The 23,666-nt window shown below is 31.7% G+C and overlaps 6 protein-coding genes across 6 annotated transcripts; all 6 read left to right on the plus strand.

Annotated features, from left to right (window-relative positions):
- Positions 1-3,826: 3,826 nt before the first annotated feature.
- Positions 3,827-5,463, plus strand: LOC106135685 (uncharacterized). Its single transcript, XM_013336049.2, has 3 exons — positions 3,827-4,138; positions 4,645-4,837; positions 5,146-5,463. Exons 1-3 carry the CDS (start codon positions 3,926-3,928, stop codon positions 5,448-5,450), a joined length of 711 nt encoding a protein of 236 aa, XP_013191503.1. The 5' UTR covers positions 3,827-3,925; the 3' UTR covers positions 5,451-5,463.
- A 465-nt stretch (positions 5,464-5,928) lies between these two features.
- On the plus strand, positions 5,929-7,645 carry LOC106135684 (uncharacterized). The gene is made up of 3 exons (XM_013336048.2): positions 5,929-6,240; positions 6,552-6,744; positions 7,032-7,645. The coding sequence occupies exons 1-3, from the start codon at positions 6,007-6,009 to the stop codon at positions 7,337-7,339; spliced, it is 735 nt and encodes a 244-aa protein (XP_013191502.1). The 5' UTR covers positions 5,929-6,006; the 3' UTR covers positions 7,340-7,645.
- An 837-nt stretch (positions 7,646-8,482) lies between these two features.
- LOC106135751 (uncharacterized) lies at positions 8,483-11,253 on the plus strand. Its single transcript, XM_013336125.2, has 3 exons — positions 8,483-9,045; positions 9,955-10,147; positions 10,555-11,253. Exons 1-3 carry the CDS (start codon positions 8,812-8,814, stop codon positions 10,860-10,862), a joined length of 735 nt encoding a protein of 244 aa, XP_013191579.1. The 5' UTR covers positions 8,483-8,811; the 3' UTR covers positions 10,863-11,253.
- Positions 11,254-11,383: 130 nt separating this feature from the next.
- LOC106135752 (uncharacterized) lies at positions 11,384-14,248 on the plus strand. The gene is made up of 3 exons (XM_013336126.2): positions 11,384-11,964; positions 12,472-12,664; positions 13,200-14,248. Exons 1-3 carry the CDS (start codon positions 11,737-11,739, stop codon positions 13,505-13,507), a joined length of 729 nt encoding a protein of 242 aa, XP_013191580.1. The 5' UTR covers positions 11,384-11,736; the 3' UTR covers positions 13,508-14,248.
- A 2,118-nt stretch (positions 14,249-16,366) lies between these two features.
- Positions 16,367-18,654, plus strand: LOC106135698 (uncharacterized). The gene is made up of 3 exons (XM_013336065.2): positions 16,367-16,640; positions 16,983-17,175; positions 17,721-18,654. The coding sequence occupies exons 1-3, from the start codon at positions 16,419-16,421 to the stop codon at positions 18,026-18,028; spliced, it is 723 nt and encodes a 240-aa protein (XP_013191519.1). The 5' UTR covers positions 16,367-16,418; the 3' UTR covers positions 18,029-18,654.
- A 1,550-nt stretch (positions 18,655-20,204) lies between these two features.
- Positions 20,205-23,229, plus strand: LOC106135664 (uncharacterized). Its single transcript, XM_013336026.2, has 4 exons — positions 20,205-20,243; positions 21,906-21,974; positions 22,424-22,544; positions 22,973-23,229. Exons 1-4 carry the CDS (start codon positions 20,205-20,207, stop codon positions 23,227-23,229), a joined length of 486 nt encoding a protein of 161 aa, XP_013191480.2.
- The last annotated feature ends 437 nt before the right edge of the window (positions 23,230-23,666 follow it).

The raw sequence follows: 23,666 nt of genomic DNA on the forward strand, positions 1-23,666 counted from the left end.
CGCGGGAGCGATCGAAAATGTGGAGGCTTGAATTTTATTGAATATGCTGAGGCTACACAAGCGCTATTCGGAAATCGTCTTGCATGTTGTAAGATGTCTTGTCCAACTTCTAACTTTTGTGCAGAAATATTTTGTGTAAAATCCTCCTTTAGATTCTCATTTACGGGAATAACTGAAGATAAAAGTAAATTATTTATAACTTAGTTTAGAAAATACAGGAGCTGATGTTTGCGGACGATGCGGCACATTTTCGATTATCTTACGAAATCACGCAAGGTAGTTTTTTCCGGAATTATATCACTTGCGAAGTGAAGAACACTCTTATGTTCATAATTTAATAAAGTATTAAAAAGTATATTATTAACTATGATTCGATTAAATATAGTAGTACTACTAGATATTACAAACACTATATTATGTTTATTGTACGTTTATGTAACTATACAACTGAACGTGGCCTTACAGTTTTTTTGAGTTTGTTGGCTCTGTCTACCCCGTAAATGATAAATACGTGATGATATATATGTAACGATGCGTTCTTTTCGTAAGGGAAATAGCAATACAAAATAACGTCATAAAAATAAGCGCGAAACAAAACAATTTCTTATCTACCACCGACAAGTTTCCTCACCCAAGACATTGTCTTACGCAGCAAAAATCTTCGTATTCTGTATTTGTACTCTCGCTCGTGAGATGGATTCCGATTGATGTTATCGGAGCGTGTTTGTGTTCGCAAAAAGTTGGAGCCAACATATCGTAATGATGTGCTCTTAATATTAATGTCCTCACGACGAGATCTTGTCTTTTATCTGATAGGATAGGTAGTAATGACAGGTGTTATTAAAAAAGTTGTAATATGACAACATACCAATACTGAATACACTGACTAATGATACATACATTAATACATACAAAGTATATACATATTTCCCTGAGAAGTAGGAAGAAGCTACAACTTCTTACATTTCATGAATCCGAAATATTTTTATGATCTTTACGCGATGGATTGCATACTCGTTCATTATACCTACGTTGTGACAATGATTTACTTAAAACTGAAATAATATGTTTCTGAAACAAAATATATAAATATAAAGCCATTTATTTTGTATTTGTGCTACCACGATTTTCATTAGTCTTGTAATTGTATTAGTTACATAAGGTATGCCAATATTTTTACAACAAATTATGCTTATATTTGTTTGAGAATATGTTTTTTTCTTTCATTAATGTAATGTCAAATCTTGTCGAATAATAAGTCCTCTTTACCGTACGCCTCCATTAAAGTTCCACATATTTATGAATTATAATTCGATAAATACAAAATACTATCGAATTTCATGTTTCTCGCTATAGGTTGTATGTAAGTTAAGCTACTTCTCAAAGATATCTAAAAAAAACTCATCAAAACATAAAAAAGCCATCTATGACACAATTATATATATAAAAAAAATCTTTCCGTTAAAATACGTATGAGGAGACGAGAGACTTGCATCATTTACATAAAATACGTTAGTTTTCGTTTTCTCAGCCCAAAATCAATTGCAACCAATTTGCCAGCAGGTGCGAGTCCGAGCCATTTGTTTGCGTACAAGTTCACCTTGTAACCCTGAACTCTAATTGGGTTCCATTCCATTAGGGAGAGGTCCGAATGGGACCCCTTAATTGCACCGACCGTAGGGACTATGTTTGTAAATTACAGGTTTGAAAGACCGCTTACGGTCTATGCAACGCATTTATGAAGTACATAATGATTTGACGATATATGAGTTTAAGGAATTTATTGGTTTACAACTATAGTATATTTCTTTTGGGTACCTAAAAAAAAGTCCGAAATAAAAAAATTATAATAGCAAATTTTTTTTATTTTATTTTTATTCCGCTCATTAATATTTATTATATTTTTTTATAAATGTATTTTGCAATAAAGAGACTTAATCACAATTGTTTACTAATATATTAGTGCCTAAAGAAATTGACTATACAATATCCATTGATTATTTTATGACAATGTAAACGATTCACTGATTCTGATTAAATTACGTAATTGTAGATAAGCAGTATGTTTGGCAAATTATTAAAAAAATATTGCAGTCTGTCCGTATGGGCGATGTACGGACGAATAAAAATGGTTTAGGTTATAGTATAAATATTAACTTCAGTTTGAGCCACTAATTGGGTTGTTTATGCTTCTTTACATGTATTTTTTAAAAGAAATTTACTATTCGATGTTTGACTATGGGAAATCCTACTTCCAAACTTAAAATAACCAATCTTACTGAACAACATAATTTTCTTTTTGAATTGTAATAAGTCAATGCAGATAACAATTGACAAAACATGACAAGATACCTACAAACATGTGGCAGATCACGTACTTTTACTACACTTCAGATATTGATATTGTATTGATTTGATATTGTTCAAGTGTAATGACATAATTCAAGAACAAATCCTGATACAATCTTCGATAAGTAGGTCTTTGGGGCTTTACCCTTGCGTCTTGTGATTCTGATCTTGACCCTAGCAGGACAAAAATAATCCCTTTTTAATTTGTCATAAGAAAATGTTACCCGTATTTAATCATCATAACACATAGGTATACAGACAACACCAGTTGCCTGAATGAGCAGTTTTCCACGCGGTGTTTTTCTTTACCGTAAGAGCATCAGTTAGCAATCCATTAAATGCACATATCTCTAAAAAACATGACATCAATATTGAATCCGTGTCTACCTTTGCATCAAGATTCGGATACCTTAACAGTTCGACCAAAACTATACTTAATATTATTTACATATCGATAAATCAGAAACAATTCAAAATAGTCACGAAACCAATGAAGCCGTCTTAGCCGGCACGTAGCGTTCTCCCAACGGCGTCCACGGCCTAAGCGGCTTAACCCCATTAATTAGGGGCCACCGGTGACCCTAAATATGCAAACCGCATCCACCACATTTCAATAAGCTGGTCAGGTTGCAAATCAATGTTTGTTTTTGAAGATATTTTAGGTAAATACTCTCTTATATTATCCTGTTTTGAGTTGCGCCCTCCGCAGCAATATTTGAAACCCGGAATTTACGCATGCGACTTATAATAAACAACTATGTACTATGGGTTTTTCTCTGCACTAGATTGATCAGCCAATAGCCCTGATCAACATCTCAGTCAATAAATTGCCCGCCAAGCATCTTTTAGTGAAGATATGTAAATAGTGCTTCGAGCCCCTAAACATTGTACAAATATTATAACACAATAAATACTTTAGCTAAAATAGTGCACAAAACGAAACGAAATGTAAAAATATAATTGTAAAATGTAATAAATAAGGTAATTGTTAAATGTAATAAATAACTCACGTAGCTCTATTTAAGATCACGAGGCCGGTCACCCACACTCAGAAAAAGGGCTAAATCCCTATTCAGTTCTATGAAATGATGGTGGCTACATGAAACCGGAGTCGGTGGAGAAAGATTGTGAGCTAATGAGTTTCAGTGACCACAATCCACTGAGGATTGTGGTCACTGAAACTCATTATGGGTGAGCGACTAGACATTAAGTTTAATGAGTAAAAAAATAATAATTATAAATCGTTGTAGGTTACAGTATCAATTTTTGATACACACCTTTATATTATTTTCCAACCGAAATATATCTTAAGCTGCACGAACACTACTTAGAAGGCAAACACAAAAAACATGATCTTACTTCTAAAACAAGTAACAAACAAACATAGACGCTTCATCGGTAGTATTCCGGTCAGTACCTACGAAGTCTTATTGCAATTGATTAGACGGACAACACCCACTTTTATCAGATTCACTAAGAACATAAATCATCTTGACACACGAAAAACACACATTTTATTTTCACTGACATTGAAGAGAAGAGATCATATTCTTTATTTTTTTACTTTTTCACAAAAATGGCTGACCTTTATAAAACTAAATCCACAACTATATTAGTACCTGAAGATGTAAATGAGTCGGTTTATAAATTGAAGATTTTTAATAGTTCTATGAATGTTTTGGTTCATATTTTAATTGGAATTATTGTGGGCGTGACAGTGATATTGGTGTATAGTTTTGGATCACCCCCCAGTTGGGGAATGCTTCATATGCTGCTATGTGTTATTGGAGTAAGTTTATTAAGTTATTGCCATGCTTAAAGTATTCAGTTTTCAAAAGTACTATCAACTACTTTATAACAAAAGCAGTTTGAATTTCCGAGCCTTAAAAACTGCTGCACATAAGTTCTGCATGATTAATGTTGTACAGAATTACTATTTTTAAATGACATCAAATATCTTTTATATTTTGTGATCTTCAATTTTGTTTTTATGTGTATTTGATGACCTAGTTGTTAATTTGAAGCTTCAAAAATCAAATTATCAAAAAGGTATACGAAACCAGACATCTATCAATGGTTTGATTTCTGTGGAATTAAATAAAATTAACTCTAACTTTACTGATTTTTGTCAAGATTTTGACTATTCTTTAATTCAGGTTAATAAAAGCAAGTTCCAAGTAATTAAATATTCAAGAAGTAAAAAAATACGATTATTCTTTGCAATCAAATTATTTTTAAAGGGCGTGTAGTTAAATCTATAATAATCATTTAAACAACAACCTATTTAACTTCCAGTACCAACTCCTGATGGCGGAAGGAATACTGAGCCTGTCTCCTGACAACGGGTGGTCCTCATTCATGAAACTAAGGGACAAGAAACGAGCCCATTGGATATTGCAAATTGTTGGCTCTGTTCTAGCCATTATTGGGACTGTTATGGAGATCATGCAGAAGAACGTGCATTTTGACTCTTTACATGGGAAATATGGTAAGTTTAATCTCATATTTTATCATTTATCTGAAGAAAAGGGCGACTGACATATTAATTTGGCAAAGAAAGTATTTTGATAATACATAATTTTAGATAATTTATAATACTTAAATGAAGCTAGAATAACACATCTCTTTGACAATATACTCCATAAGTAAACAAACAGATATTGATAACGATATTTAAAAATACTGCAGAATGTGATAAGTGTAACAACGCATTAATGCATCATTATCATTTAATTCGCGAAGATGACAAGACAATTATAATAATAAATTATAAAAATTTTAATTGGTCTTTTTCAGGACTGGTGGCAATGGTGTTCACAATTCTATCATTGATCAACGGCCTAACGTCATTATATGCGTATGAGTGTCGAAAAATTATACCCCCGATAGTTTCCAAAGTTAGCCATAGTTTGTTTGGATGCTTTGCATTTGTCACCTCGTCTATATCTTTATGTTATGGGTTTGATATGCAATGGTTCAGGGAATGGTTAATTATTGAAGAATTAGGAACAGTCATAATAGTATTTACTGCTTTATTTACTTTCATTGTTATTATTAATCCATTTGCAGTTTTATACACTAAATATGTAAGTAAAAGATGATTTGAAAACTTGTTTTACTTTGTTTTATTATACAAACAAACTTTATAATAAAAAGGAGAAAATGTTGACTAAAGCTTAGGAAAATATATAAGAATGAGATAGGTGACAAACTTTTGGAGTTACATTGTTTTTTTTTTTAATTTTAATCTGAAACAATATTTAGTTCTCGATGTTTAATAATTACTAATTATAAAAAGATAAATTAAAAAATATGATAATTGAACTAAGTTAAGCAGCTAAACTTAGTTCAAATATTATTTAAAGGAATAAACACCGTGTAAAAATAAAAATACTTAACTGAAAATCCAAAGAAACGTACGTGCTCTTGACAGTAGCAATCATTAAATCGCAAGTAACTTTGAAATACATAATACATAAATATTAATAAAGTGCACGCAGCGATATGATTACATCTATTGAAAATTCTCAGATTACAATCAGACTTCTATGTATTAGGAAGAAAGATATATATAAGGGCATATCTTGGAATACTACCACTTTTCCAAACTTTCCTAACGCAAGTGCACTGTTTGTTAGTTCATAATTTTGTCAAAATATGGCACTGACTACTAATCACAAAGATGACTTTGATGCGGAAAAAATTAAGAATTCAAAGGAAATGCTAGTTCCAGCCGAAGATTCTGATGTGAAACTGAAGACTTTCAATAATTCTTTGAATATCTTGTCTCACATCCTCATTGGTTGTACGGTAGCAATATCAGTTCTTTATACCTTCAGAGAAGGAACAATGAGCGCCACAAGAATGCATATTATTTTATGTGTCCTGGGGGTAAGTCGTTCGTAAAAATACTTAACCATCGTGAATTAAAAAAAATTGTTTTTAGTTCTTTTTAGTCTTCCATTACTTTTGTCTTAATGTTTGTTCAATGAACTATGCGATATTTTTTATCATTAATATGACAAAAAAGGCAAAGAAATCAGTTTCATAAATATATCCCATAATAGGTTTGGACTCAGTGATTACAGTACTGATATTAGATGCTGAAAAAGAAAATCATATAATTTTTTATGAAAATTTAGCAAAGCATATGGACTTGAAAGTAATTGATTCTAAAATTTAATTTTTATCTTGCTTTTCAGTACCAATTACTAATGGCCGAGTCAATTTTAAGTCTATCACCTCACAACAGTTGGTCGTCTTCACTAAAACTTGTTCATAAACGTCGTGCCCATTGGATTCTACAAATATTAGGATCAGGATTAGCAATTGCCGGCAGTATCATCATATATATGCACAAAACGGTGCACTGGAATACACTTCATGGACAGTTTGGTAAGTTTTCTACTTTAATGCGAAAATATTTCTTTTTCTTAGTAACAAAGTTGTTTTCATTATCTCACGATATATATCAATGATGAGGTAGACAGAGCCAACAGTCTTGAAAAGACCAAAAGACCACGTTAACAGCTGTATGACTTATTGATGGAATTAAGATTCAAAAAGTGACTGGTTGCTACCCCATCGCTTAATAAAAGTATCTCAAATTGGTCAGCCTTTGCCTTAATTGATTTAGTTTTAAAAATTACATATTTTATCATAACAATTTATTATATCTTCAGCTCTTGTCGCCGTGGTCTTCACCTGTGTTTCCTTCATCAACGGCCTATCATCACTCTATGCCTACGAGCTTCGACGCTTTATACCTGGCATACTCTCCAAAATTACCCATATTCTCTTCGGGACCGTGGCATTTGTTACAGCATCAATAAGTCTCTGTTATGGCTTTGATAAGAGATCCTTCAGAAATTGGTCTACATCAGAAATGGCTGATACTTTTATAGCGTTCACCGCTATATTTACATTTGTAATTATAGTGAATCCATTGATCGTATTTTTTGATAAGACTGTTAAATCATTCAGACGATGAACGAAAGGATTCTCTTGAAAATTGTTATGTTTTTCTTTATGGGGTGTAGCAGTAAAACTTTGTCCTTTTTTTATTGCTGTCTAAAATAATGTATTTTTATTACAACTAATATATATATATTATATTTTTTACATTTGCATACGTTTAAAGATTATGTAAAAAATAGGTACCTGCCAGAGCTAATTTGTCTCTCTTTTCCAATAGTTCACTACAATATATAAACTCAGCCATTCACACACAATACACGAAATATTGTGTGTGAAATGGTTGCGTTTGTTCATATTAAACAAATGATTTTGGTTTTAATTTTTTCCTCATTTCCTCCCAAAGTTTATCTTTATGAAAATAATGAATAATAAGAATTATCCCTGCATTATTTTTTAAGATGAATAGTAGTGAGGAATTATTGAATTTTAAAATTGAAAAATAATTGCTAAGAGTGTCGGTGGTCGAATCTACAGATTTAAATGCGTGTGCCTGGTGAAAATGCGTAATGAATGAAAGGCATACGTTCAAATCCCACCTCGGCCATGTTCCAATGACTCTTTTTTAAAGTTTATTATTAGTATTAGTTTGAACACCAACCAATGCTCTGACCAAGAGGGAAAACATCGTGAGGGAATCAGGGACATATTCAGGCAACTGGATGTGAAACCATGGATCCGTAACGGGTTAGGTTTACCTGCAAAGGTTGCGATGGTCAGATGGGAGTCATTTTGTGTAAAATTTGACTCACCCAATCCAAGATCCATGGTCAAAAGCATACCCCGAACTCCTCTCCAGATAGGCGAGGTTGCAACCGGGACTAAAACCAGGAGGAAGAGGAAGTAGTGAGTGTTTGTAGTGAGTTTTATTTTCATTTTAGCCAGGCAAGTTTCAGAATTGGGAAGCTCTGCAATGGCTTGTCTATCCGTGGCGCTCAAGCGTTAATTCATTTATTGGCGATAAGCATTCTTTATGATGCTATCCCACACCACTTAAACTAAAATTTGATACTTAGTGATGATGCGATGAGACAGACAACGTGTTTCGTCTATCAGTTACTCTTTATCATGTAGGTGGCGTGAATTTGGAATAAATATACTTATTCCAAATTACTTACTATTAATTTTACAAGTTATATAAAAACAAAAAGGGTAAGTAAATAGGAAATAACACTTAAAAGTCAGAAAAATATATACATTGTTTTTTAAAAAATATTATTATCCATGTTAAAACAAAAAAGAAAGGCGTACGTGACCTTTACAGTAGCAATCATCAAAACTTAAGCAGTTATCATTTTAATACCTAAATAATAATAAAGCGCACGCTTCGATAACTCAATCAATTGAAAATTGTCAGATTACTTACAATCAGATTTATGTATTTATAGTAAGAAAGAGTATATATATATATTACGGTGCATCTTTGGACATCCTCATTTTCGTGAATTTTCTCAACACGTGTGGTTTACTTATTTATATTTCATAAAAATGTCACTCGCTACTAATCACATAGATGACTTCGATGCGGAAAAAATGAAGGATTCAAAGGAAATGTTAGTTCCCGGAGCCCACTCTGATGTGAAGTTAAAAATCTTTAATAGTTCTATGAATGTCTTGACACATATCCTCATTGGATGTACAGTAGCAATAGCAGTTCTGTTTACCTTCAGAGAGGGAGAAATGAACGCCACACGAATACATATAATTCTATGTGTTCTTGGGGTAAGTTGTAATGAATCCTTATTCTTTTGTCCGCATAAATTTTATAGATTTCTTACTCGCTCTTAGTTCTAGCACAAAATATGAATAGTACTTTCTAGTTTTTTATCTCTCATACTTCTTTGCAAAAGACAAAGTATTTTTTGGTTGCCGCATTAAAACCGTACTTAATTTTTAAAAAATCTACAAAAAATTTGATGCGATATTACATATTTTTCCCATTCATTCTTAATTCCATAAAAAAGCATACAACTGAACGTGGCTCTTTAGTCTTTTCAAGGCTAAAGTCTCTTCCTACCTTTTAAGGGAAAAAGACGTTATAATTGCCTATAATTAAAATGTATGTACATATTTTCTACAGTAGAAATCAAATTCAAGATATTTCATATTTTTTCTTTGACTATACGAAAAACGTTGTCTTAAAATGTAAGTAGCCTTGTAGGTTACTCTGAAGATAACGATGAATGTATTTGCTATCGCTAACCAGATGATTGTGAACGTGTAGTGTGTGTGTAGAAATTGTTATAATATCTCATATTATTCTTAACTCATTACCGTGGAGAATAATGAGAAGAGAATTATGAATGCGGATGAAGCTAACAAAAATATGTAGAGATTTTGGTAAGTGCTACCCCTCTGGGAAAGAAGCGTTATTTTATGAACGAATACTTATTTAACTCAGTAGTAGTGTGTGTGACGGTTTAGCTGAAATTAATCGACAAAAACTGCACGATATTTTTAAATAGTTATCTACTGTACACACCAATTTTTATATAAAACTCGTCATTAGAAGGTAAACTTGTCATTTAGTCTACTCGTATAAATATCACTAGTGACATTAAAATTACCGTGGAAATATAAAAAATTAAATGTCTGCTTCGAAAGTATTGAAAATTTATTTCTTCTTTCCAGTATCAATTATTAATGGCAGAGTCAATTCTTAGTCTGTCACCTCACAACGGTTGGTCGTCTTCACTCAAACTGGTTCATAAACGTCGCGCCCATTGGATTCTACAACTATTGGGATCAGGTCTAGCAATTGCAGGCAGCATCATCAAAATTTTAGACAAATCTATTCACTGGAATACTCTTCATGGGCAATTTGGTAAGTTTTCTATATTATTTCGAAGATGCATGTTACGGAGACACCATAAGTTGATAACTTGTTGTTTTTTTGTTATACATTTCATAAAGTGTAACTGCAATTGAAATATTTATTTGTCAACATTAACTACATCATAACAAACGTATGCCAAATTTTTTTTTTTTTTTAGCGATTGTACGGTAATAATTATGTCAATATATAATTTAATTAAGATTTACCAAAACTAAAACTGGTGTAATAATACAATTAATCTACAAAAACTGAGTAAAATATATCGAAATACATAACAGATTTACTCGTCCAAAACGCACACCTGGTTTCTTGTTTGCGTCATGAACTTTATTATTTAGGAAGCTACATATAAAATATATCCCATTTTTCATAATGATGTGTTATTTCCTCTTCAGCTCTTGTCGCCATGGTCTTCACCGGCGTTTCTTTTATTAACGGCCTTGCATCTCTCTACGCGTACGAGCTTCGGCGTTTAATACCTGGAGTACTCTCTAAGATCACCCACATTATTTTTGGAACTGTTGCCTTTGTATCAGCGTCAATCAGCCTCTGTTACGGTTTTGATAAGAATTCTTTTAGAACTTGGTCCACATCAGAAATGGCTGATACATTTATAGCCTTCACCGCTATATTTACATTTGTAATAATAGTCAATCCATTAGTTGTATTTTTTGATAAAACTGTTAAATCATTCCAACGATGATGGATTGAAATCTCCTGGCACACTTAAAAATTGTGTTTATTAAAATCTTAGTCATTTTGATATGTTTATTTACCTATCTGAATATCTAGTTTAAAATATCTATGACGCAAGTATTATAATATTGGTATATATAGTATTATAATGACCATGCAAAACTTAATCTATAATTGTCTATAATCTTACACAGACAGAATTAAGCAATAATTATATTATCTGCTACAGATAAAGACTGATTTTCTGCAATGTGTAATTTTAATAATTTATGAAATATTATAATTGTATCTAACTACTTATGAATAATTTTGTAACGCAATATTGAAGTAAGTTAATAAGTTTTTTTTTATTTTTTTAGCGCAATTTGTTTAAATTTGTATTAAAATTTAATCAAATTTGTTTGATTTTCATTCATTAACTAATTAATCGGTATTTTCTTCATTCCCATTAGTGTTTCCTTCTCTCCTTCCTTTAGCACTTTCCCAATTTCACTCTTCGCCACTTCGCTTTGGGGTACGCTTTTGACAGTATATCCTTTAATTTTCGAGTCAATTATATGGTTTTACCTTATAACTTCCTTTTAACATTGGTTTTCATAATAATTTGTTGTTAGAAATTGACGGAAGAAAACACCAACTTTGTGGCCTATATTACGGCTAACACACGTGTGACGACGAAAAATAATTTTTGAGTCACGCGAGCTGTAAATTGTTATCATAATTTATGTTTTAATGATTGTGAACACTTTGTTAATCAAATAATCGTCAAATTTAAGATTATGATCTCATTTCTATATATAAGTGGGACAGTGATTATGTTCAACGTCATTTTTAAATATTTGCTCAGTGCGCGGTGTTGTATTGCTTTACAATAATTAAACATGACATTCACTCAGAGTCAGAACGATAAGTTTGATGCTGAAAATTTGAAAGATTCAAAAGAAATAGTTTCTTCAAACACAAATTACAAGCTGAAGATTTTCAATAATGGTATGAATCTTTTGGCTCATATCCTTATTGGAACTGTGGTAGGAACAGCAATACTATTTTGCTTTAGAGCTGGTACAATGGATGCAACACGGATCCATATTATTCTATGTGTGTTAGGGGTAAGTTGTTGCAGATTTAATTATTTATTTTTATAATGTAAACATTTTCTTTCCTTTTATTGATTTAAAAAACAATAAGTCATAAAAAAAAATTTTTTACTCTGATTCTGATAATCGTTTATTTTTCTTCAGTCGTAGTTAAAATATTAAAATATAGAGTGCCTTAAGATACTGTGTGAAATACGTCGTATAATTGTAATGTAATACTTTCTTTTCCCATAGCTCATAATAAATGTATTATATGTCATGTCTTTAGAGAGTAGACAAAGCCAGCAGTCTTGAAAGAGGCCACATTCAGCTGAATGGCTTAATAGTGGATTTGACATTAAGATTTTTATAGGTTAAAAAATTTATCTCAAATTTATAATTTTAGAAAGACACATGTATGTCTTAGTCGAATAATATTTATCTCGTTGAAGATGTTAAAATTGTTGAGGCTAAATTACATTTTAAACAACAGTAATAAACTATTTTAATAACAACTTTTCTTTTCTTTTTTTTTTCCAGTATCAGCTACTAATGAGTCAAGCAATTTTAAGTTTATCACCTCACAATAGCTGGTCTTCATCACTTAAACTCGTACACAAACGTCGGGCTCATTGGGTTCTCCAGATTTTAGGATCTGGACTAGCAATTGCTGGCAGTATCATCAAAATTTTAGACAAAACTGTCCACTGGAATACTCTTCACGGACAATTTGGTAAGTTTTATGCAATACAAATGGTATATAGGCTCAATTTATTTTTATTTTTGCTCCTTTAAAGTTTCACTTAAAAACATGCTTAGCAATAAATACACTTAAATTGTAACACTATCGATTGATAACTTTATTCTTAAAATCATGAAGTTTCCAATAATATCTAACCTAACCTATCTAACTGTTGAATGGTCCTAAAGTATTATCATAGAAACCTGGCTTTGGGACGAAAACTAACATACATACATATGGTCACGTCTATATCCCTTGTGGGGTAGACAAAGCCAACAGTCTTGAAAAGACTGACAGTCCACGTTCAGCTATTTGGCTTATTGATAGTATTGAGATGCAAATAATGACAGGTTGCTAGCCCATCGCCTAAAAAAATAATCCCAAGTTTGTAAGCCTATCCTTAGTCGCCTTTTACGACATCCATGGGAAAGAGATGGAGTGGTCCTATTCTTTTTTGTATTGGTGCCGGGAACCACACGGCACGAAAACTAATCAGGTAATAATATATTGTTAATTTTCTCTTCAGCTCTTGTAGCCTTGGTCTTCACTGGCGTTTCGTTCATCAACGGCCTCACATCTCTCTACGCCTACGAGCTCCGTCGCATTCTGCCTACAACTCTCTCGAAGATCACCCACATTTGCTTCGGAACTGTAGCCTTTGTTGCAGCTTCCACCTGCCTCTGCTATGGCTTTGATAAGATGTTTTTTAGAAATTGGGCCACTCCCCAGTTGTCTGCCACTCTGATTGGATTCACCGCTGCCCTTACTTTCATTATTGTAGTTACTCCAGTATTCAACTTTGCCGATAAAACCCTAAGAGTATTCAAGCGGTGATGTCAATTTATTCATTTAATTCTAAGTTAAATTGTAAGATCATCACAAGAATAAATACATATAACTTCTATAAATGTTTAAATTTCTAGAAAATATATGTATTTAGTCTTCTGTCATAAGTCTAACTACAAATTCTGTTGTACATATTACATTCTTTCATATTTAAGGTTTGGCGACCCTTCCTTGCCGGAAAGCATTAGTAGCTATATAACATTTGATTTTAGAACTATATGTACGTTATTATCAATAAAATAAAGTCATATCGCATCTGCTATCTAGATAAAAACTATTACTATTGATAAAGTAAATGCCTGATTAGATATAGTCTAGACTTGTATTGCTTGCTGACAATGTAGTCACGATACTACTAATTACAAATATTATGTTAATAGGTAGGTATGTGATTGATATTTTGACTAAATCTCTATGACATCACCATCGTGTACAGTTAGTTATTAGTTTGTAAAATAGAACTAAGTTACTCTAGGTGCAGTTTTTGTATGTAGGTATGTTTTAGTGACGAATTACATACGAGTATCTTGAGGTCTACGTTTGCAGCAAAAGATAATTAAGCTTTCATTATTATTCATTGTGATGATTAATTTTTATTTCAATTTCTGTTTGCAAATATTTGTTCTAAATAACTGTAAGAAAATATTTTTAGGTACTTTTAAGATTTTTTCTAACTACATAGTTCTGTTATAGGAACATATTTTTTTAATAAAAAAATATAATACGCTCTGATTTTCTATTATTTATTCCTGCAGTTTCATTTGGAATAAACAATTAAAACCTTTTTAGGCTAATCAAACTATATTACAATATCCTTTATTTATAATTTCAGAGAAACCTTAATACTGCATAAAAAACTGGATTTAAAAATATTGTTAGAAAATTATGTCACTTAATTGTCAATAACAATCCAATTTATTATTGTGTAAATTAAAACTAGAAACTTTCATAAGAATATGATTGCTTTACTAGCAATTATTAAATATAATTAATTACACAAACAGCCAGATCAGTACCAATTTTCAACCCTTAACGTGATACCCATACTCGTGAATGATAAAGATATGATATCCACTTTATTATTTTACATGCAATTCGATTAATTTATTATATATTTTTATAAATATAAAAAAAATATCTATCAAACTAATAACTAGTAAACAATTTCATTAGCTTTTAAATTTGGCATAGGTTTGCACTTTTAGTTGTTGTAGTCGTAGTTGAAAATAGTTTTACCAAAAAAAAATACACACAGACATTCGCGCAAACACACGCAAATGCAACGCGCGTTTTATATTTTTAACCCATCACAAAAAGCGCACAACGCCGCTTAGTTTTTAAAGCAAATTAATTTCTATTCGTATTAACGTTTCCAAATCAAATAATTTGTTAGAGAATAACCACATACTATACAGAAGTACATATTCACACATACACATTAATTTAAAGAAGTTTTAAACGTTGAAAATATTGGCTGATTTTGTAGATGAATTGTTAACAAATTCTATAAATTTACACTATCCAAAATTTTGTTTCCAATAATTAAAAATAATATTTAAGTTAAGTTTTGCGAAATTACAGATTCTTCAGCAATTTTCCTTATTTTCTTTCCAGTGAAGCTATCATTGTTTTTGTTAATTGTCGGACTTAGCCAATTAAACGAGCAATATACATCTCGTTCTGCATTCTCGAAGTATTTTTGTTGAAACAATTTTTTTTATATTTTTCCTATTTTTCGTTGTTTGTCTGACGTCCGCCGATTTTTCCCGCTCAGACAACCAGGTACTGATTTTTTAAATAAGGAAAAAAGTAATTAAATATACTTTTCTTTCTCTAACTATTTATTTGTCTGTGATACCAATCGTAACACAATTTATAGTTACGTCTTTCCCGGAGGAGTAGGCAAAGATTTCATTTTTCCATTTGCCATGTTCAATGTATATATTTGTCATGTAAGCTGGTTGGTTGGTTGGTTGGTATAGTACTCATGACCTGATTTTTCACCAGGTTTAATCAAAATTTTGTGTTAACTTTAACATCATGACTTGTATCATTTGAGTCGAATATATTTTTTCGAAAAGGTCATTATAAAATCTTTAGGTATGTATGTAACGTGATTCCACAAAAAGTTATAATAGGATTATTACGTACGCGAATTACGTATATAAAATTTGATCATGTGAAATGTTCATGTAGTGTATGACTAAAGTCCGTTAGGCAATGATGCGGAAAAAGCTGATAATTGATATCCTGTGTAAAAATTATCTATGATATTTCAATATCCATAGTTTCGGCATTATAATAATTTTGACTTTTTCATAGTGTTTTAAGGGAGACCAACTTCGCATTTTTGAATCTAAGTATTTGGGAGAACGAGCAGTGATCGGTGGATGTAGTAAAACCTCATACCTTTTATTTTTGGGGAGAATGTCGATTGCGACATGCTCTTTTTTTGAAGTCAGTAATTTCTAAAACTTATCCTTAAGTGTAACAAAGATTTTCATGAAAACCGTATCAAAAAACTGGTTCAACGAACGCAAGATAATCGCGGACAAACCTACATACATACAGGTCAAATTGAGAGCCACATTTTTTAACACCGTTAAAAAAGTAAAATCAAAAAGTCATCAACAAAACCACAAAAAAAACTCAGAATACGATAAGAATAGAAAAATAATAATCGTAAATGTATTATTGAAAAAAAATTACAAACAAACATACATTTTTATCATTTTTAATGATAATGTTAAAGTCGCGATAGTGAAATTACTTCTATTTTCACTGAAGCGAAAAATCTTGATAATGATGTTATGAATAAATACAGCTCTAAAAATTATGTTCGTTTCATTAATGATTTTATTAAAGTGGATTTCGTTTCTTTTTTTTTATTTGTTATATAATGTGTGCAGATAAAATAGATCCAGAAAATATCACGGATTCCGATACAATATTACTTCCCAATAAACAAGACGATTATAAACTTAAAGTTTTCAATGGATCTATGAATCTCGTAGCTCATCTTCTCATTGGAGCAACAGTAGGAGTTTCAATACTGTTTTCATTTACATATGATTTCGAATATTATGGCTCTAAGATTCATATTATTCTTTGTGTACTTGGGGTAAGTTTAGTTTTGGCTATGACTTACGAATTTAAACATTATCACTTTATTTATTTCTATTAATACAAAAGAATACGTTACCTTAACGACATGTTGATTATTATATATATTTTTAGGTAATTATACGACAAAATCTCTAAAATTTTATCAACTTTTTGTTTTTAGTTTGTAACGTTTGAAGCTATCGTTAGTATATATATTTTTTTTCTTCTTAATCTATCATCTTATGTTTTTTCTTCTTTTTAAAATCCCCTATTTTTCTGCCCATGAATGGTTCCTAGCGATCTTATACCTTCTTGTTCATCCTAATTCACTAATTATTTTAATGTTCTTATTTTATAGTATCAATTACTGATGGCAGAAGCAATTCTAACTCTTTCGCCTCACAACTCTTGGACATCTTCATTTACTTTCGCACACAAGCGACGAGTACATTGGGTTTTACAAATTATGGGTTCAATCCTAGCAATAGTTGGCAGCTTTATTAAATACATGGATAAAACGGTTCACTGGGATACTCTTCATTCCAAATTCTGTTAGTATATCTTCTTTTCTAAAAAAACTAACATTTTGTTTCAGTATGTCCTCTTGTGGAAATTAATTATTATTTTACTTTCACTAAAATTTGTTTGTGAACATTCATGCAGTTAAAAGGACCGCATTTCTTTATAGTGAATACTTCAAATGATTAAAACTTTTATCTCTAAACTAAAGAGCGCCCGCGGCTTCGACTACGTAATACAAAAATCTCGTTATCTGCCGTAGATACGTACCAAAATTACAGCCCGATCAGTCTATGACTTTGGGCTGTGCGTTGGTAGATCGTTCAGTCAGTCATCTTTGCGTTTTATATATTTCGGATAGAATAATCAAAATGATCATGATTGGTTTTTAATCTAAGCAACACTTTAGTTTCCAAACACATATTTAAAAATATTTACTATCTGACATAGGTACTTAATTATAGTAGGTACTTTACTAGGTACTCCAATAAAAATTGCTTTCTTTCTAATATAGTTTTAAACATGGAAAAGTATACTTCAAACTGTATTTCAAATTACTTTTTTATTTTATTTTCAGCGCTCGTGGCATTGATTTTCACAATCGTGTGTTTGGTTAACGGCGTCACTTCACTCTTCGCTCACGAGTTGCGTCGTGTCATTCCCGGGACTTTATCTAAAATAACTCACATTTGTTTTGGAACTGTGGCATTTGTTGCATCATCGGTCTGTCTTTGCTACGGTTTCGACAAATCTTCCTTCAGCGGATGGGCCACGCCGCCAATGAAGGCTACCTTCATTGCTTTCGTCGGTATCTTTACTGTTATCATCATTGTCAATCCGATCATCAATTTTGTCGATAAAACTGTCAAATCAATTAAGCGGTAAAATGTTTTTAGTTTTAATCTCCAAAAATGCATTTTCATTCGCATCATTATAACGTAGGTAACGTTGAAAAAAAAATTAAAACATATTTCTTTTAAGTGGCACTCAACTAAAAAAGAAATGATTCGTTTTAGAATCTGCATACATCTAATCACGAGGTAGACAGAGCCAACAGTCAGAAAAGACTGTTAGGCTACGTTTAGCTGTTGTTTGGCTAAATGATAGAATTTATATTCAAATAGTAGTTCTATAGTCTAAAAGAAGAATCCCGAGTTTACAAGCCTATCTCTGAGTCAACTTTTACGACATCAGTACGTCACCCGGGAACCAGAATTATAATCTGATTATTATAAACTTGGTATTGATTATTATTGTGACACAGACGGCCTCTGTGGCGCAGTGGTAGTACGCTTGCCTGTGTCACCGGAGGTCCTGGGTTCGAATCCCGGCCAGGGCATGATGAGAAACGAACTTTCTCTGATTGGCCTGGGTCTTGGATGTTTATGTATATAAGTATTTATTATAAAATATAGTATCGTTGAGTTAGTATCTCGTAACACAAGTTTCGAACTTACTTCGAGGGTAACTCAATCTGTGTAATTTGTCCCGTATATATTTATTTTATTTATTTATATTGTTATTTAAATGATCCTTATTTCCTTAATAAATTAATTAAACACAACTTCAACGTGTTCTCACATCCACATTTCTAATTCTAAGCTAGTCCTTATTGTAAAGTTGACGTGATTGAAGAAAGTGCTGCAGCGCAATTTTTTACCGTTTCTTCTGCACTGACGCTTTGATTTGAAGATTATGTAAAAAAACTTTTTATATTTATGTATAATATTATATTTTATTACATTCAGTTATCTGTTCACGAGACTATGACGCGATTTATCGAAACATTGAATTAGCAAGATAAAATTCATAAACAAACCACATTGAAAACCGGAGCAAGGAAAGTATAAAAATGCGCACACGTCAATATAGATATTGTAATGATTATCATGTTAATCTTTATAATTATAAGTGATAATATGGCAATTACAAAGCTATCCCAGATTGATATCATATTATCAATGTTAATTGGATTCTCTGCGATATTATTAGACATCAAGTACTTATACTTATTAGTCACGTATACATTTTATGGACAGTAAGAGCTGTATTGTATTGTGAGATGTATCACAACAACACAACAACAACACAACAATGTTTAATATATTACTTTTCTTAGTAAAGAATTTATTTTATTCAAGTTTTCAAATATTTCTGATATTATAGATGGTACATATCAAATGTTATCAATTTATCTAATAGCTATCGTGGGTTTTTCAGTAAAAAAAAATTGGGATAGTATTTGTCGTGGTTTTTCTATCTTAAGTCACTTAAATATAAGTGCGATTACGAATTATATACCTACTTCAAACTAACCAATAAAAATATCCAAAAAATTGCATATTATTATGAAATCGTATCGTTATTAGGAAGTTCTTGTAGCTGTTATACACCTATATTTATTTTTCCCTATTAAAACAACATGGAAGCTTGTACGAGATATAAGATATTGTGTACTTATTCCTTTAGTCGGCTTTTACGACATCAATAGTGAAAGAGATAAAGTGGTCCTATTCTCGAGACGTGTTCGTCTCGTGTTATAACATGATAACGAAAAATCAAAACGAGAAATGTTTCTTTAGCCTTCGTAAACCGATGACACTAAAAATATTGATGACAAAAGTCAAACGTCAACTGACTTATTTTAGTTGTGTTTGAATAAAAAGCAATATATATTTATTCAAAATGTTTGTCGTTATTTTACATTCGGGCTCTGAATATTGTAGAATGGTAACCTGGGCCGTTCTAGTCGGTTTAAGTCACACACTCATCGGTGCAACTGTTATGTCCGTTCTAATGTATAGCATTCATACGAAATTTTATGACAAACATATTATCCTGTTCGTTTTTGGGGCAAGTATCTATTTATATTTATTATTTATATTATAACTAGTTTCCATCTGCGGCTCCGCTTGAATATACATATGAGTACATTAGTAAATAACAAAAAAACGCAACTCTTCCCTATCCCAACTCATATTATAAATACGGTAGTGTATGTGCATATGTATAAGAGTGAAAGAGAAAGAAGTATTATGTTGTCTCCAGCACACATGCCACCATGATGGATTTTGGACAGCAGTTCATGATAGAAGGTACAGTGAGCGTGTGTGTCTGAGAACCTATAAGCCGGTGGGTAAGCGAATCACATCAAATACGACAGAAAGCTTGCTTGTTAGATTTTTAACTCTTCACAGTTAAACGATTGCAGCAATTTTGATGTATACTGGTAGAAATATGGGAAAGTACATACAGAGACTTTTTTTGGTGGTTTCGGAAACAATTACAAACATGTGAGACAAAAGTAAATTATAGTAGTAAAAGTAATATATGAATATAACTTTTACCTTTTTTAATAAAGATTACCGTTTTATCCATCGTGAGGAAACCTGCACATTCATGTAACTGGATGTGTAACCCTGGATACAATATGCGTTAGGTTTATCTGCAAAGGTCAGATGGGATTCGCTTCGTGTAAAAACTCACCCGATCCAGGATCCATGGTCAAAGGCATACCCTGGGCTCCTCTAGAAAGGAGAGGATGTAACCGGGACTAAAGCCAGAAGGATGAAGACAAAAGTAAGATTATAGTAGGAAATTGACTTATGCAAGCCAAAAGTCGAATTGCCTTTTGGCCTTGCAACATATTGATAGGCGTTAACAAAATACGAGTATAATAATGCCAACACATTAACGCCTTTATAGTCTGAGACGTCGATGACGATGCTTTAAATTAGAAAAAGTAGAGAAATAAACCTTGGTTTATTATGTATTGTCAATAAATTTATACTCCATACTCTGATGCGAAAAACTCTTACCATATCCATTATATAAAAACAATATGAAAATTATTAAACTATCACCTTTCATCGTCCTTTTGAACAAGTATTTTTTGATACAATATCAATGGTACAAACATATAATCTTCCTCATAAATAGGGTCTTATTTTCTTAAAAAAATAAATGCGTTTGACGTAAAGCTGCCTCATCGTAAGCAAAATGCCTTTTTTACATTTCCTTATCGTTTCTACTAAATTTCTTTTAAGTTATATTCTTATTTTTTTCCTTGATGTACATAAAAAAATTTAAATAACTTAGACATCATTTATTTATTTATGTACACATCACGGAAAAAATAAAAATATAACTTAAACTAAAGAGAAATTTAGTACAAGGGCACTACTTATTTCTAGAGAAATTGCTTGCAGTAGGCCCACGACGGTGTGGTTTACAGTACACGCCACCTTTACAAACTCGCTATTTTGTGCGAACACTTCAGCGCAACCAGGGTAAATACCGAGTATTAGCACACAATGGCCACTATTGTCGCTATCAGTTTTATGCCAGCTATAACGTAGATCACTTGTGACTTTATTGGCGCCAAAGACTAGTTTCAGGCTCATTGAGGCTATTTCCCTAGTGAGTGACAAGTATATTTAAATGAAGCTTTGTCACGAGCTTTAATGTATGATTCGTTCGTAGACAAGACCTAGATTACCTAACTCTTCTTCTTGCTTAGTCAGAAGCCACAGCTAAATCGTTTGTCTGACATGAGTAAAGTTGGCATGCAGTTTCTTAATGTGGTCTGGGGCTGCATTCGGAAAGGGTTTGCCAAAATTCAATTATTTTTACACGGGCAGAACCGCTAATGTATTCTAATGGTCCCATAAAATAAGACAACCAACTATATAATTATCCTCGATGAATTAGTCGTAGTTATTTTTAGATAATTTTTTTTTTAAAAAAGGTCCTTTTGTTCCAGTTCCACTTTTTCACCGCTGAAGCTATACTATTCTTAAACTTTGCGAACGGCTTGGCTACTCCTATGCGGGTTAGGTATTGTCCCCTGACGTTATAATCTCAACATGATGCTCATTAATATCTCTTTTTACAATTACAATTATTTAGTACTGTAAGATATTACAAATTTGATACGACGTAGAATGACCACTGCTAAACATAGGCCTCCCCAAATGACTTCCACCTCGAAGAAAACTTTAATTGTTATTCTTCTGTTACTTTTACTCTAAAAGTAAATCTGTTTATTAACCATTTAGCCGAATCATAAATAGTCTCCTTCTAACCGCAAATCATCACATGTGATATTATCCCATAATTTATGAATGATAAAAAGTAATGTAAAATGTCGTTTCAAAATAAATACTAAATGTGTTTGGGTAAAATTTAAAGAGTTGAACAGGGACTTTTTTGTTATCCTGCACATTCTTATAGAAAACTGCGGGCAAAAGTCTAGTGTCTCTAATAAAGCTTTTGGTTTAGTTGAAGCACCGTCGATTCGCTCACGGCCTCCTGCAAATTTGTGGATTTATCTGCATCGTTTTGGGAACCCTGTTCGTCATCTCAGAGTTTGAATTATCAGGGGCACCTCATGGTATAATAGGTAAGTTTACACATTCATTAAAAATTAATGATTTGATAACTGTTGTTTCACTCTGATCAACTAAAGTGACCAATTATAATGGATCAATGTACAAAATAAAATTTTTCATTTTTAAATTGTTATATCAGATTTCTGGTATGAAAAAAAACGTAATTATGTATATATCTTTCATATGGCACGATTCCTTAATTGTTCTTTTGTATCATCGACATTTATCAATCTTTGAATGTAAGCTCATCAGTTAAGGTTTGTCTTGGCTTGATCTTTCACTTATTTTTACATTCGCCTTACATTTTGAGAACTCAATTTTAAAGCGTAAGTATATTTACTTAATTTACTTGGTTCCCATTCGTCCTCTCAACATAAAAAAAACATTCATTCCCTCTTTTATTCCTGTAAAAATATAAAAATATTTATTTGTTCATCAGGTCTTGTATCTGCAGCGTTAGCTCTATGCAGCTGTCTTTCAAGTATATTTGCAGTTTTTGGTAAAGGCGATATCAAACTCATTCACATCGTCATAGGTTTGCCCACATTCCTGTTATCTTCCATCAGCCTTTGCCTGGGATTCCTTGAAACGGAGTTCGAGATCTGGGCAGGAAAATCTGTGGTCTATACCCTTATAAGCTTTGTAACGTTTTACACTTTGATCATAATTATTAAAGTTTTAATGAAATTGTTGTAACAAGTACGATGTTTTATTTCTTTAATTTCCAATTTATACGGTAAAAGAAATAAAATATACTAGTATACTGATGCACAAAGTAAATACCTTTTTGTGTGATGTTACTCGTAATTCAGTGCAACAACGAATTTACAATTAAGATACAACCCGCAGAATAAGAGCATTGTGCATTGTTATTTACTTAATGTCTTATTATGTACTACTAAAAATTTGTTATATACAATAAAATATTCACAAAAAAAAAACAAACAAGAGCTTTAAAATGTATGTAACATGGATTAAATTAAATAAACATAGTAATTTACATGAAAGTTATTTTAATAAAATCAACGGCTATTGTCACAATGCCGTTCGTAACAACACAATAGTTTCATGAATCCATAACTGACAATAAGAAGTGTAGCTAAAATACAAATGCATGCCATAAAAATTGCTAT

Source organism: Amyelois transitella, chromosome 15 (genome assembly GCF_032362555.1).
Source record: "Amyelois transitella isolate CPQ chromosome 15, ilAmyTran1.1, whole genome shotgun sequence".
NCBI classification, from domain to species: domain Eukaryota; kingdom Metazoa; phylum Arthropoda; class Insecta; order Lepidoptera; family Pyralidae; genus Amyelois; species Amyelois transitella.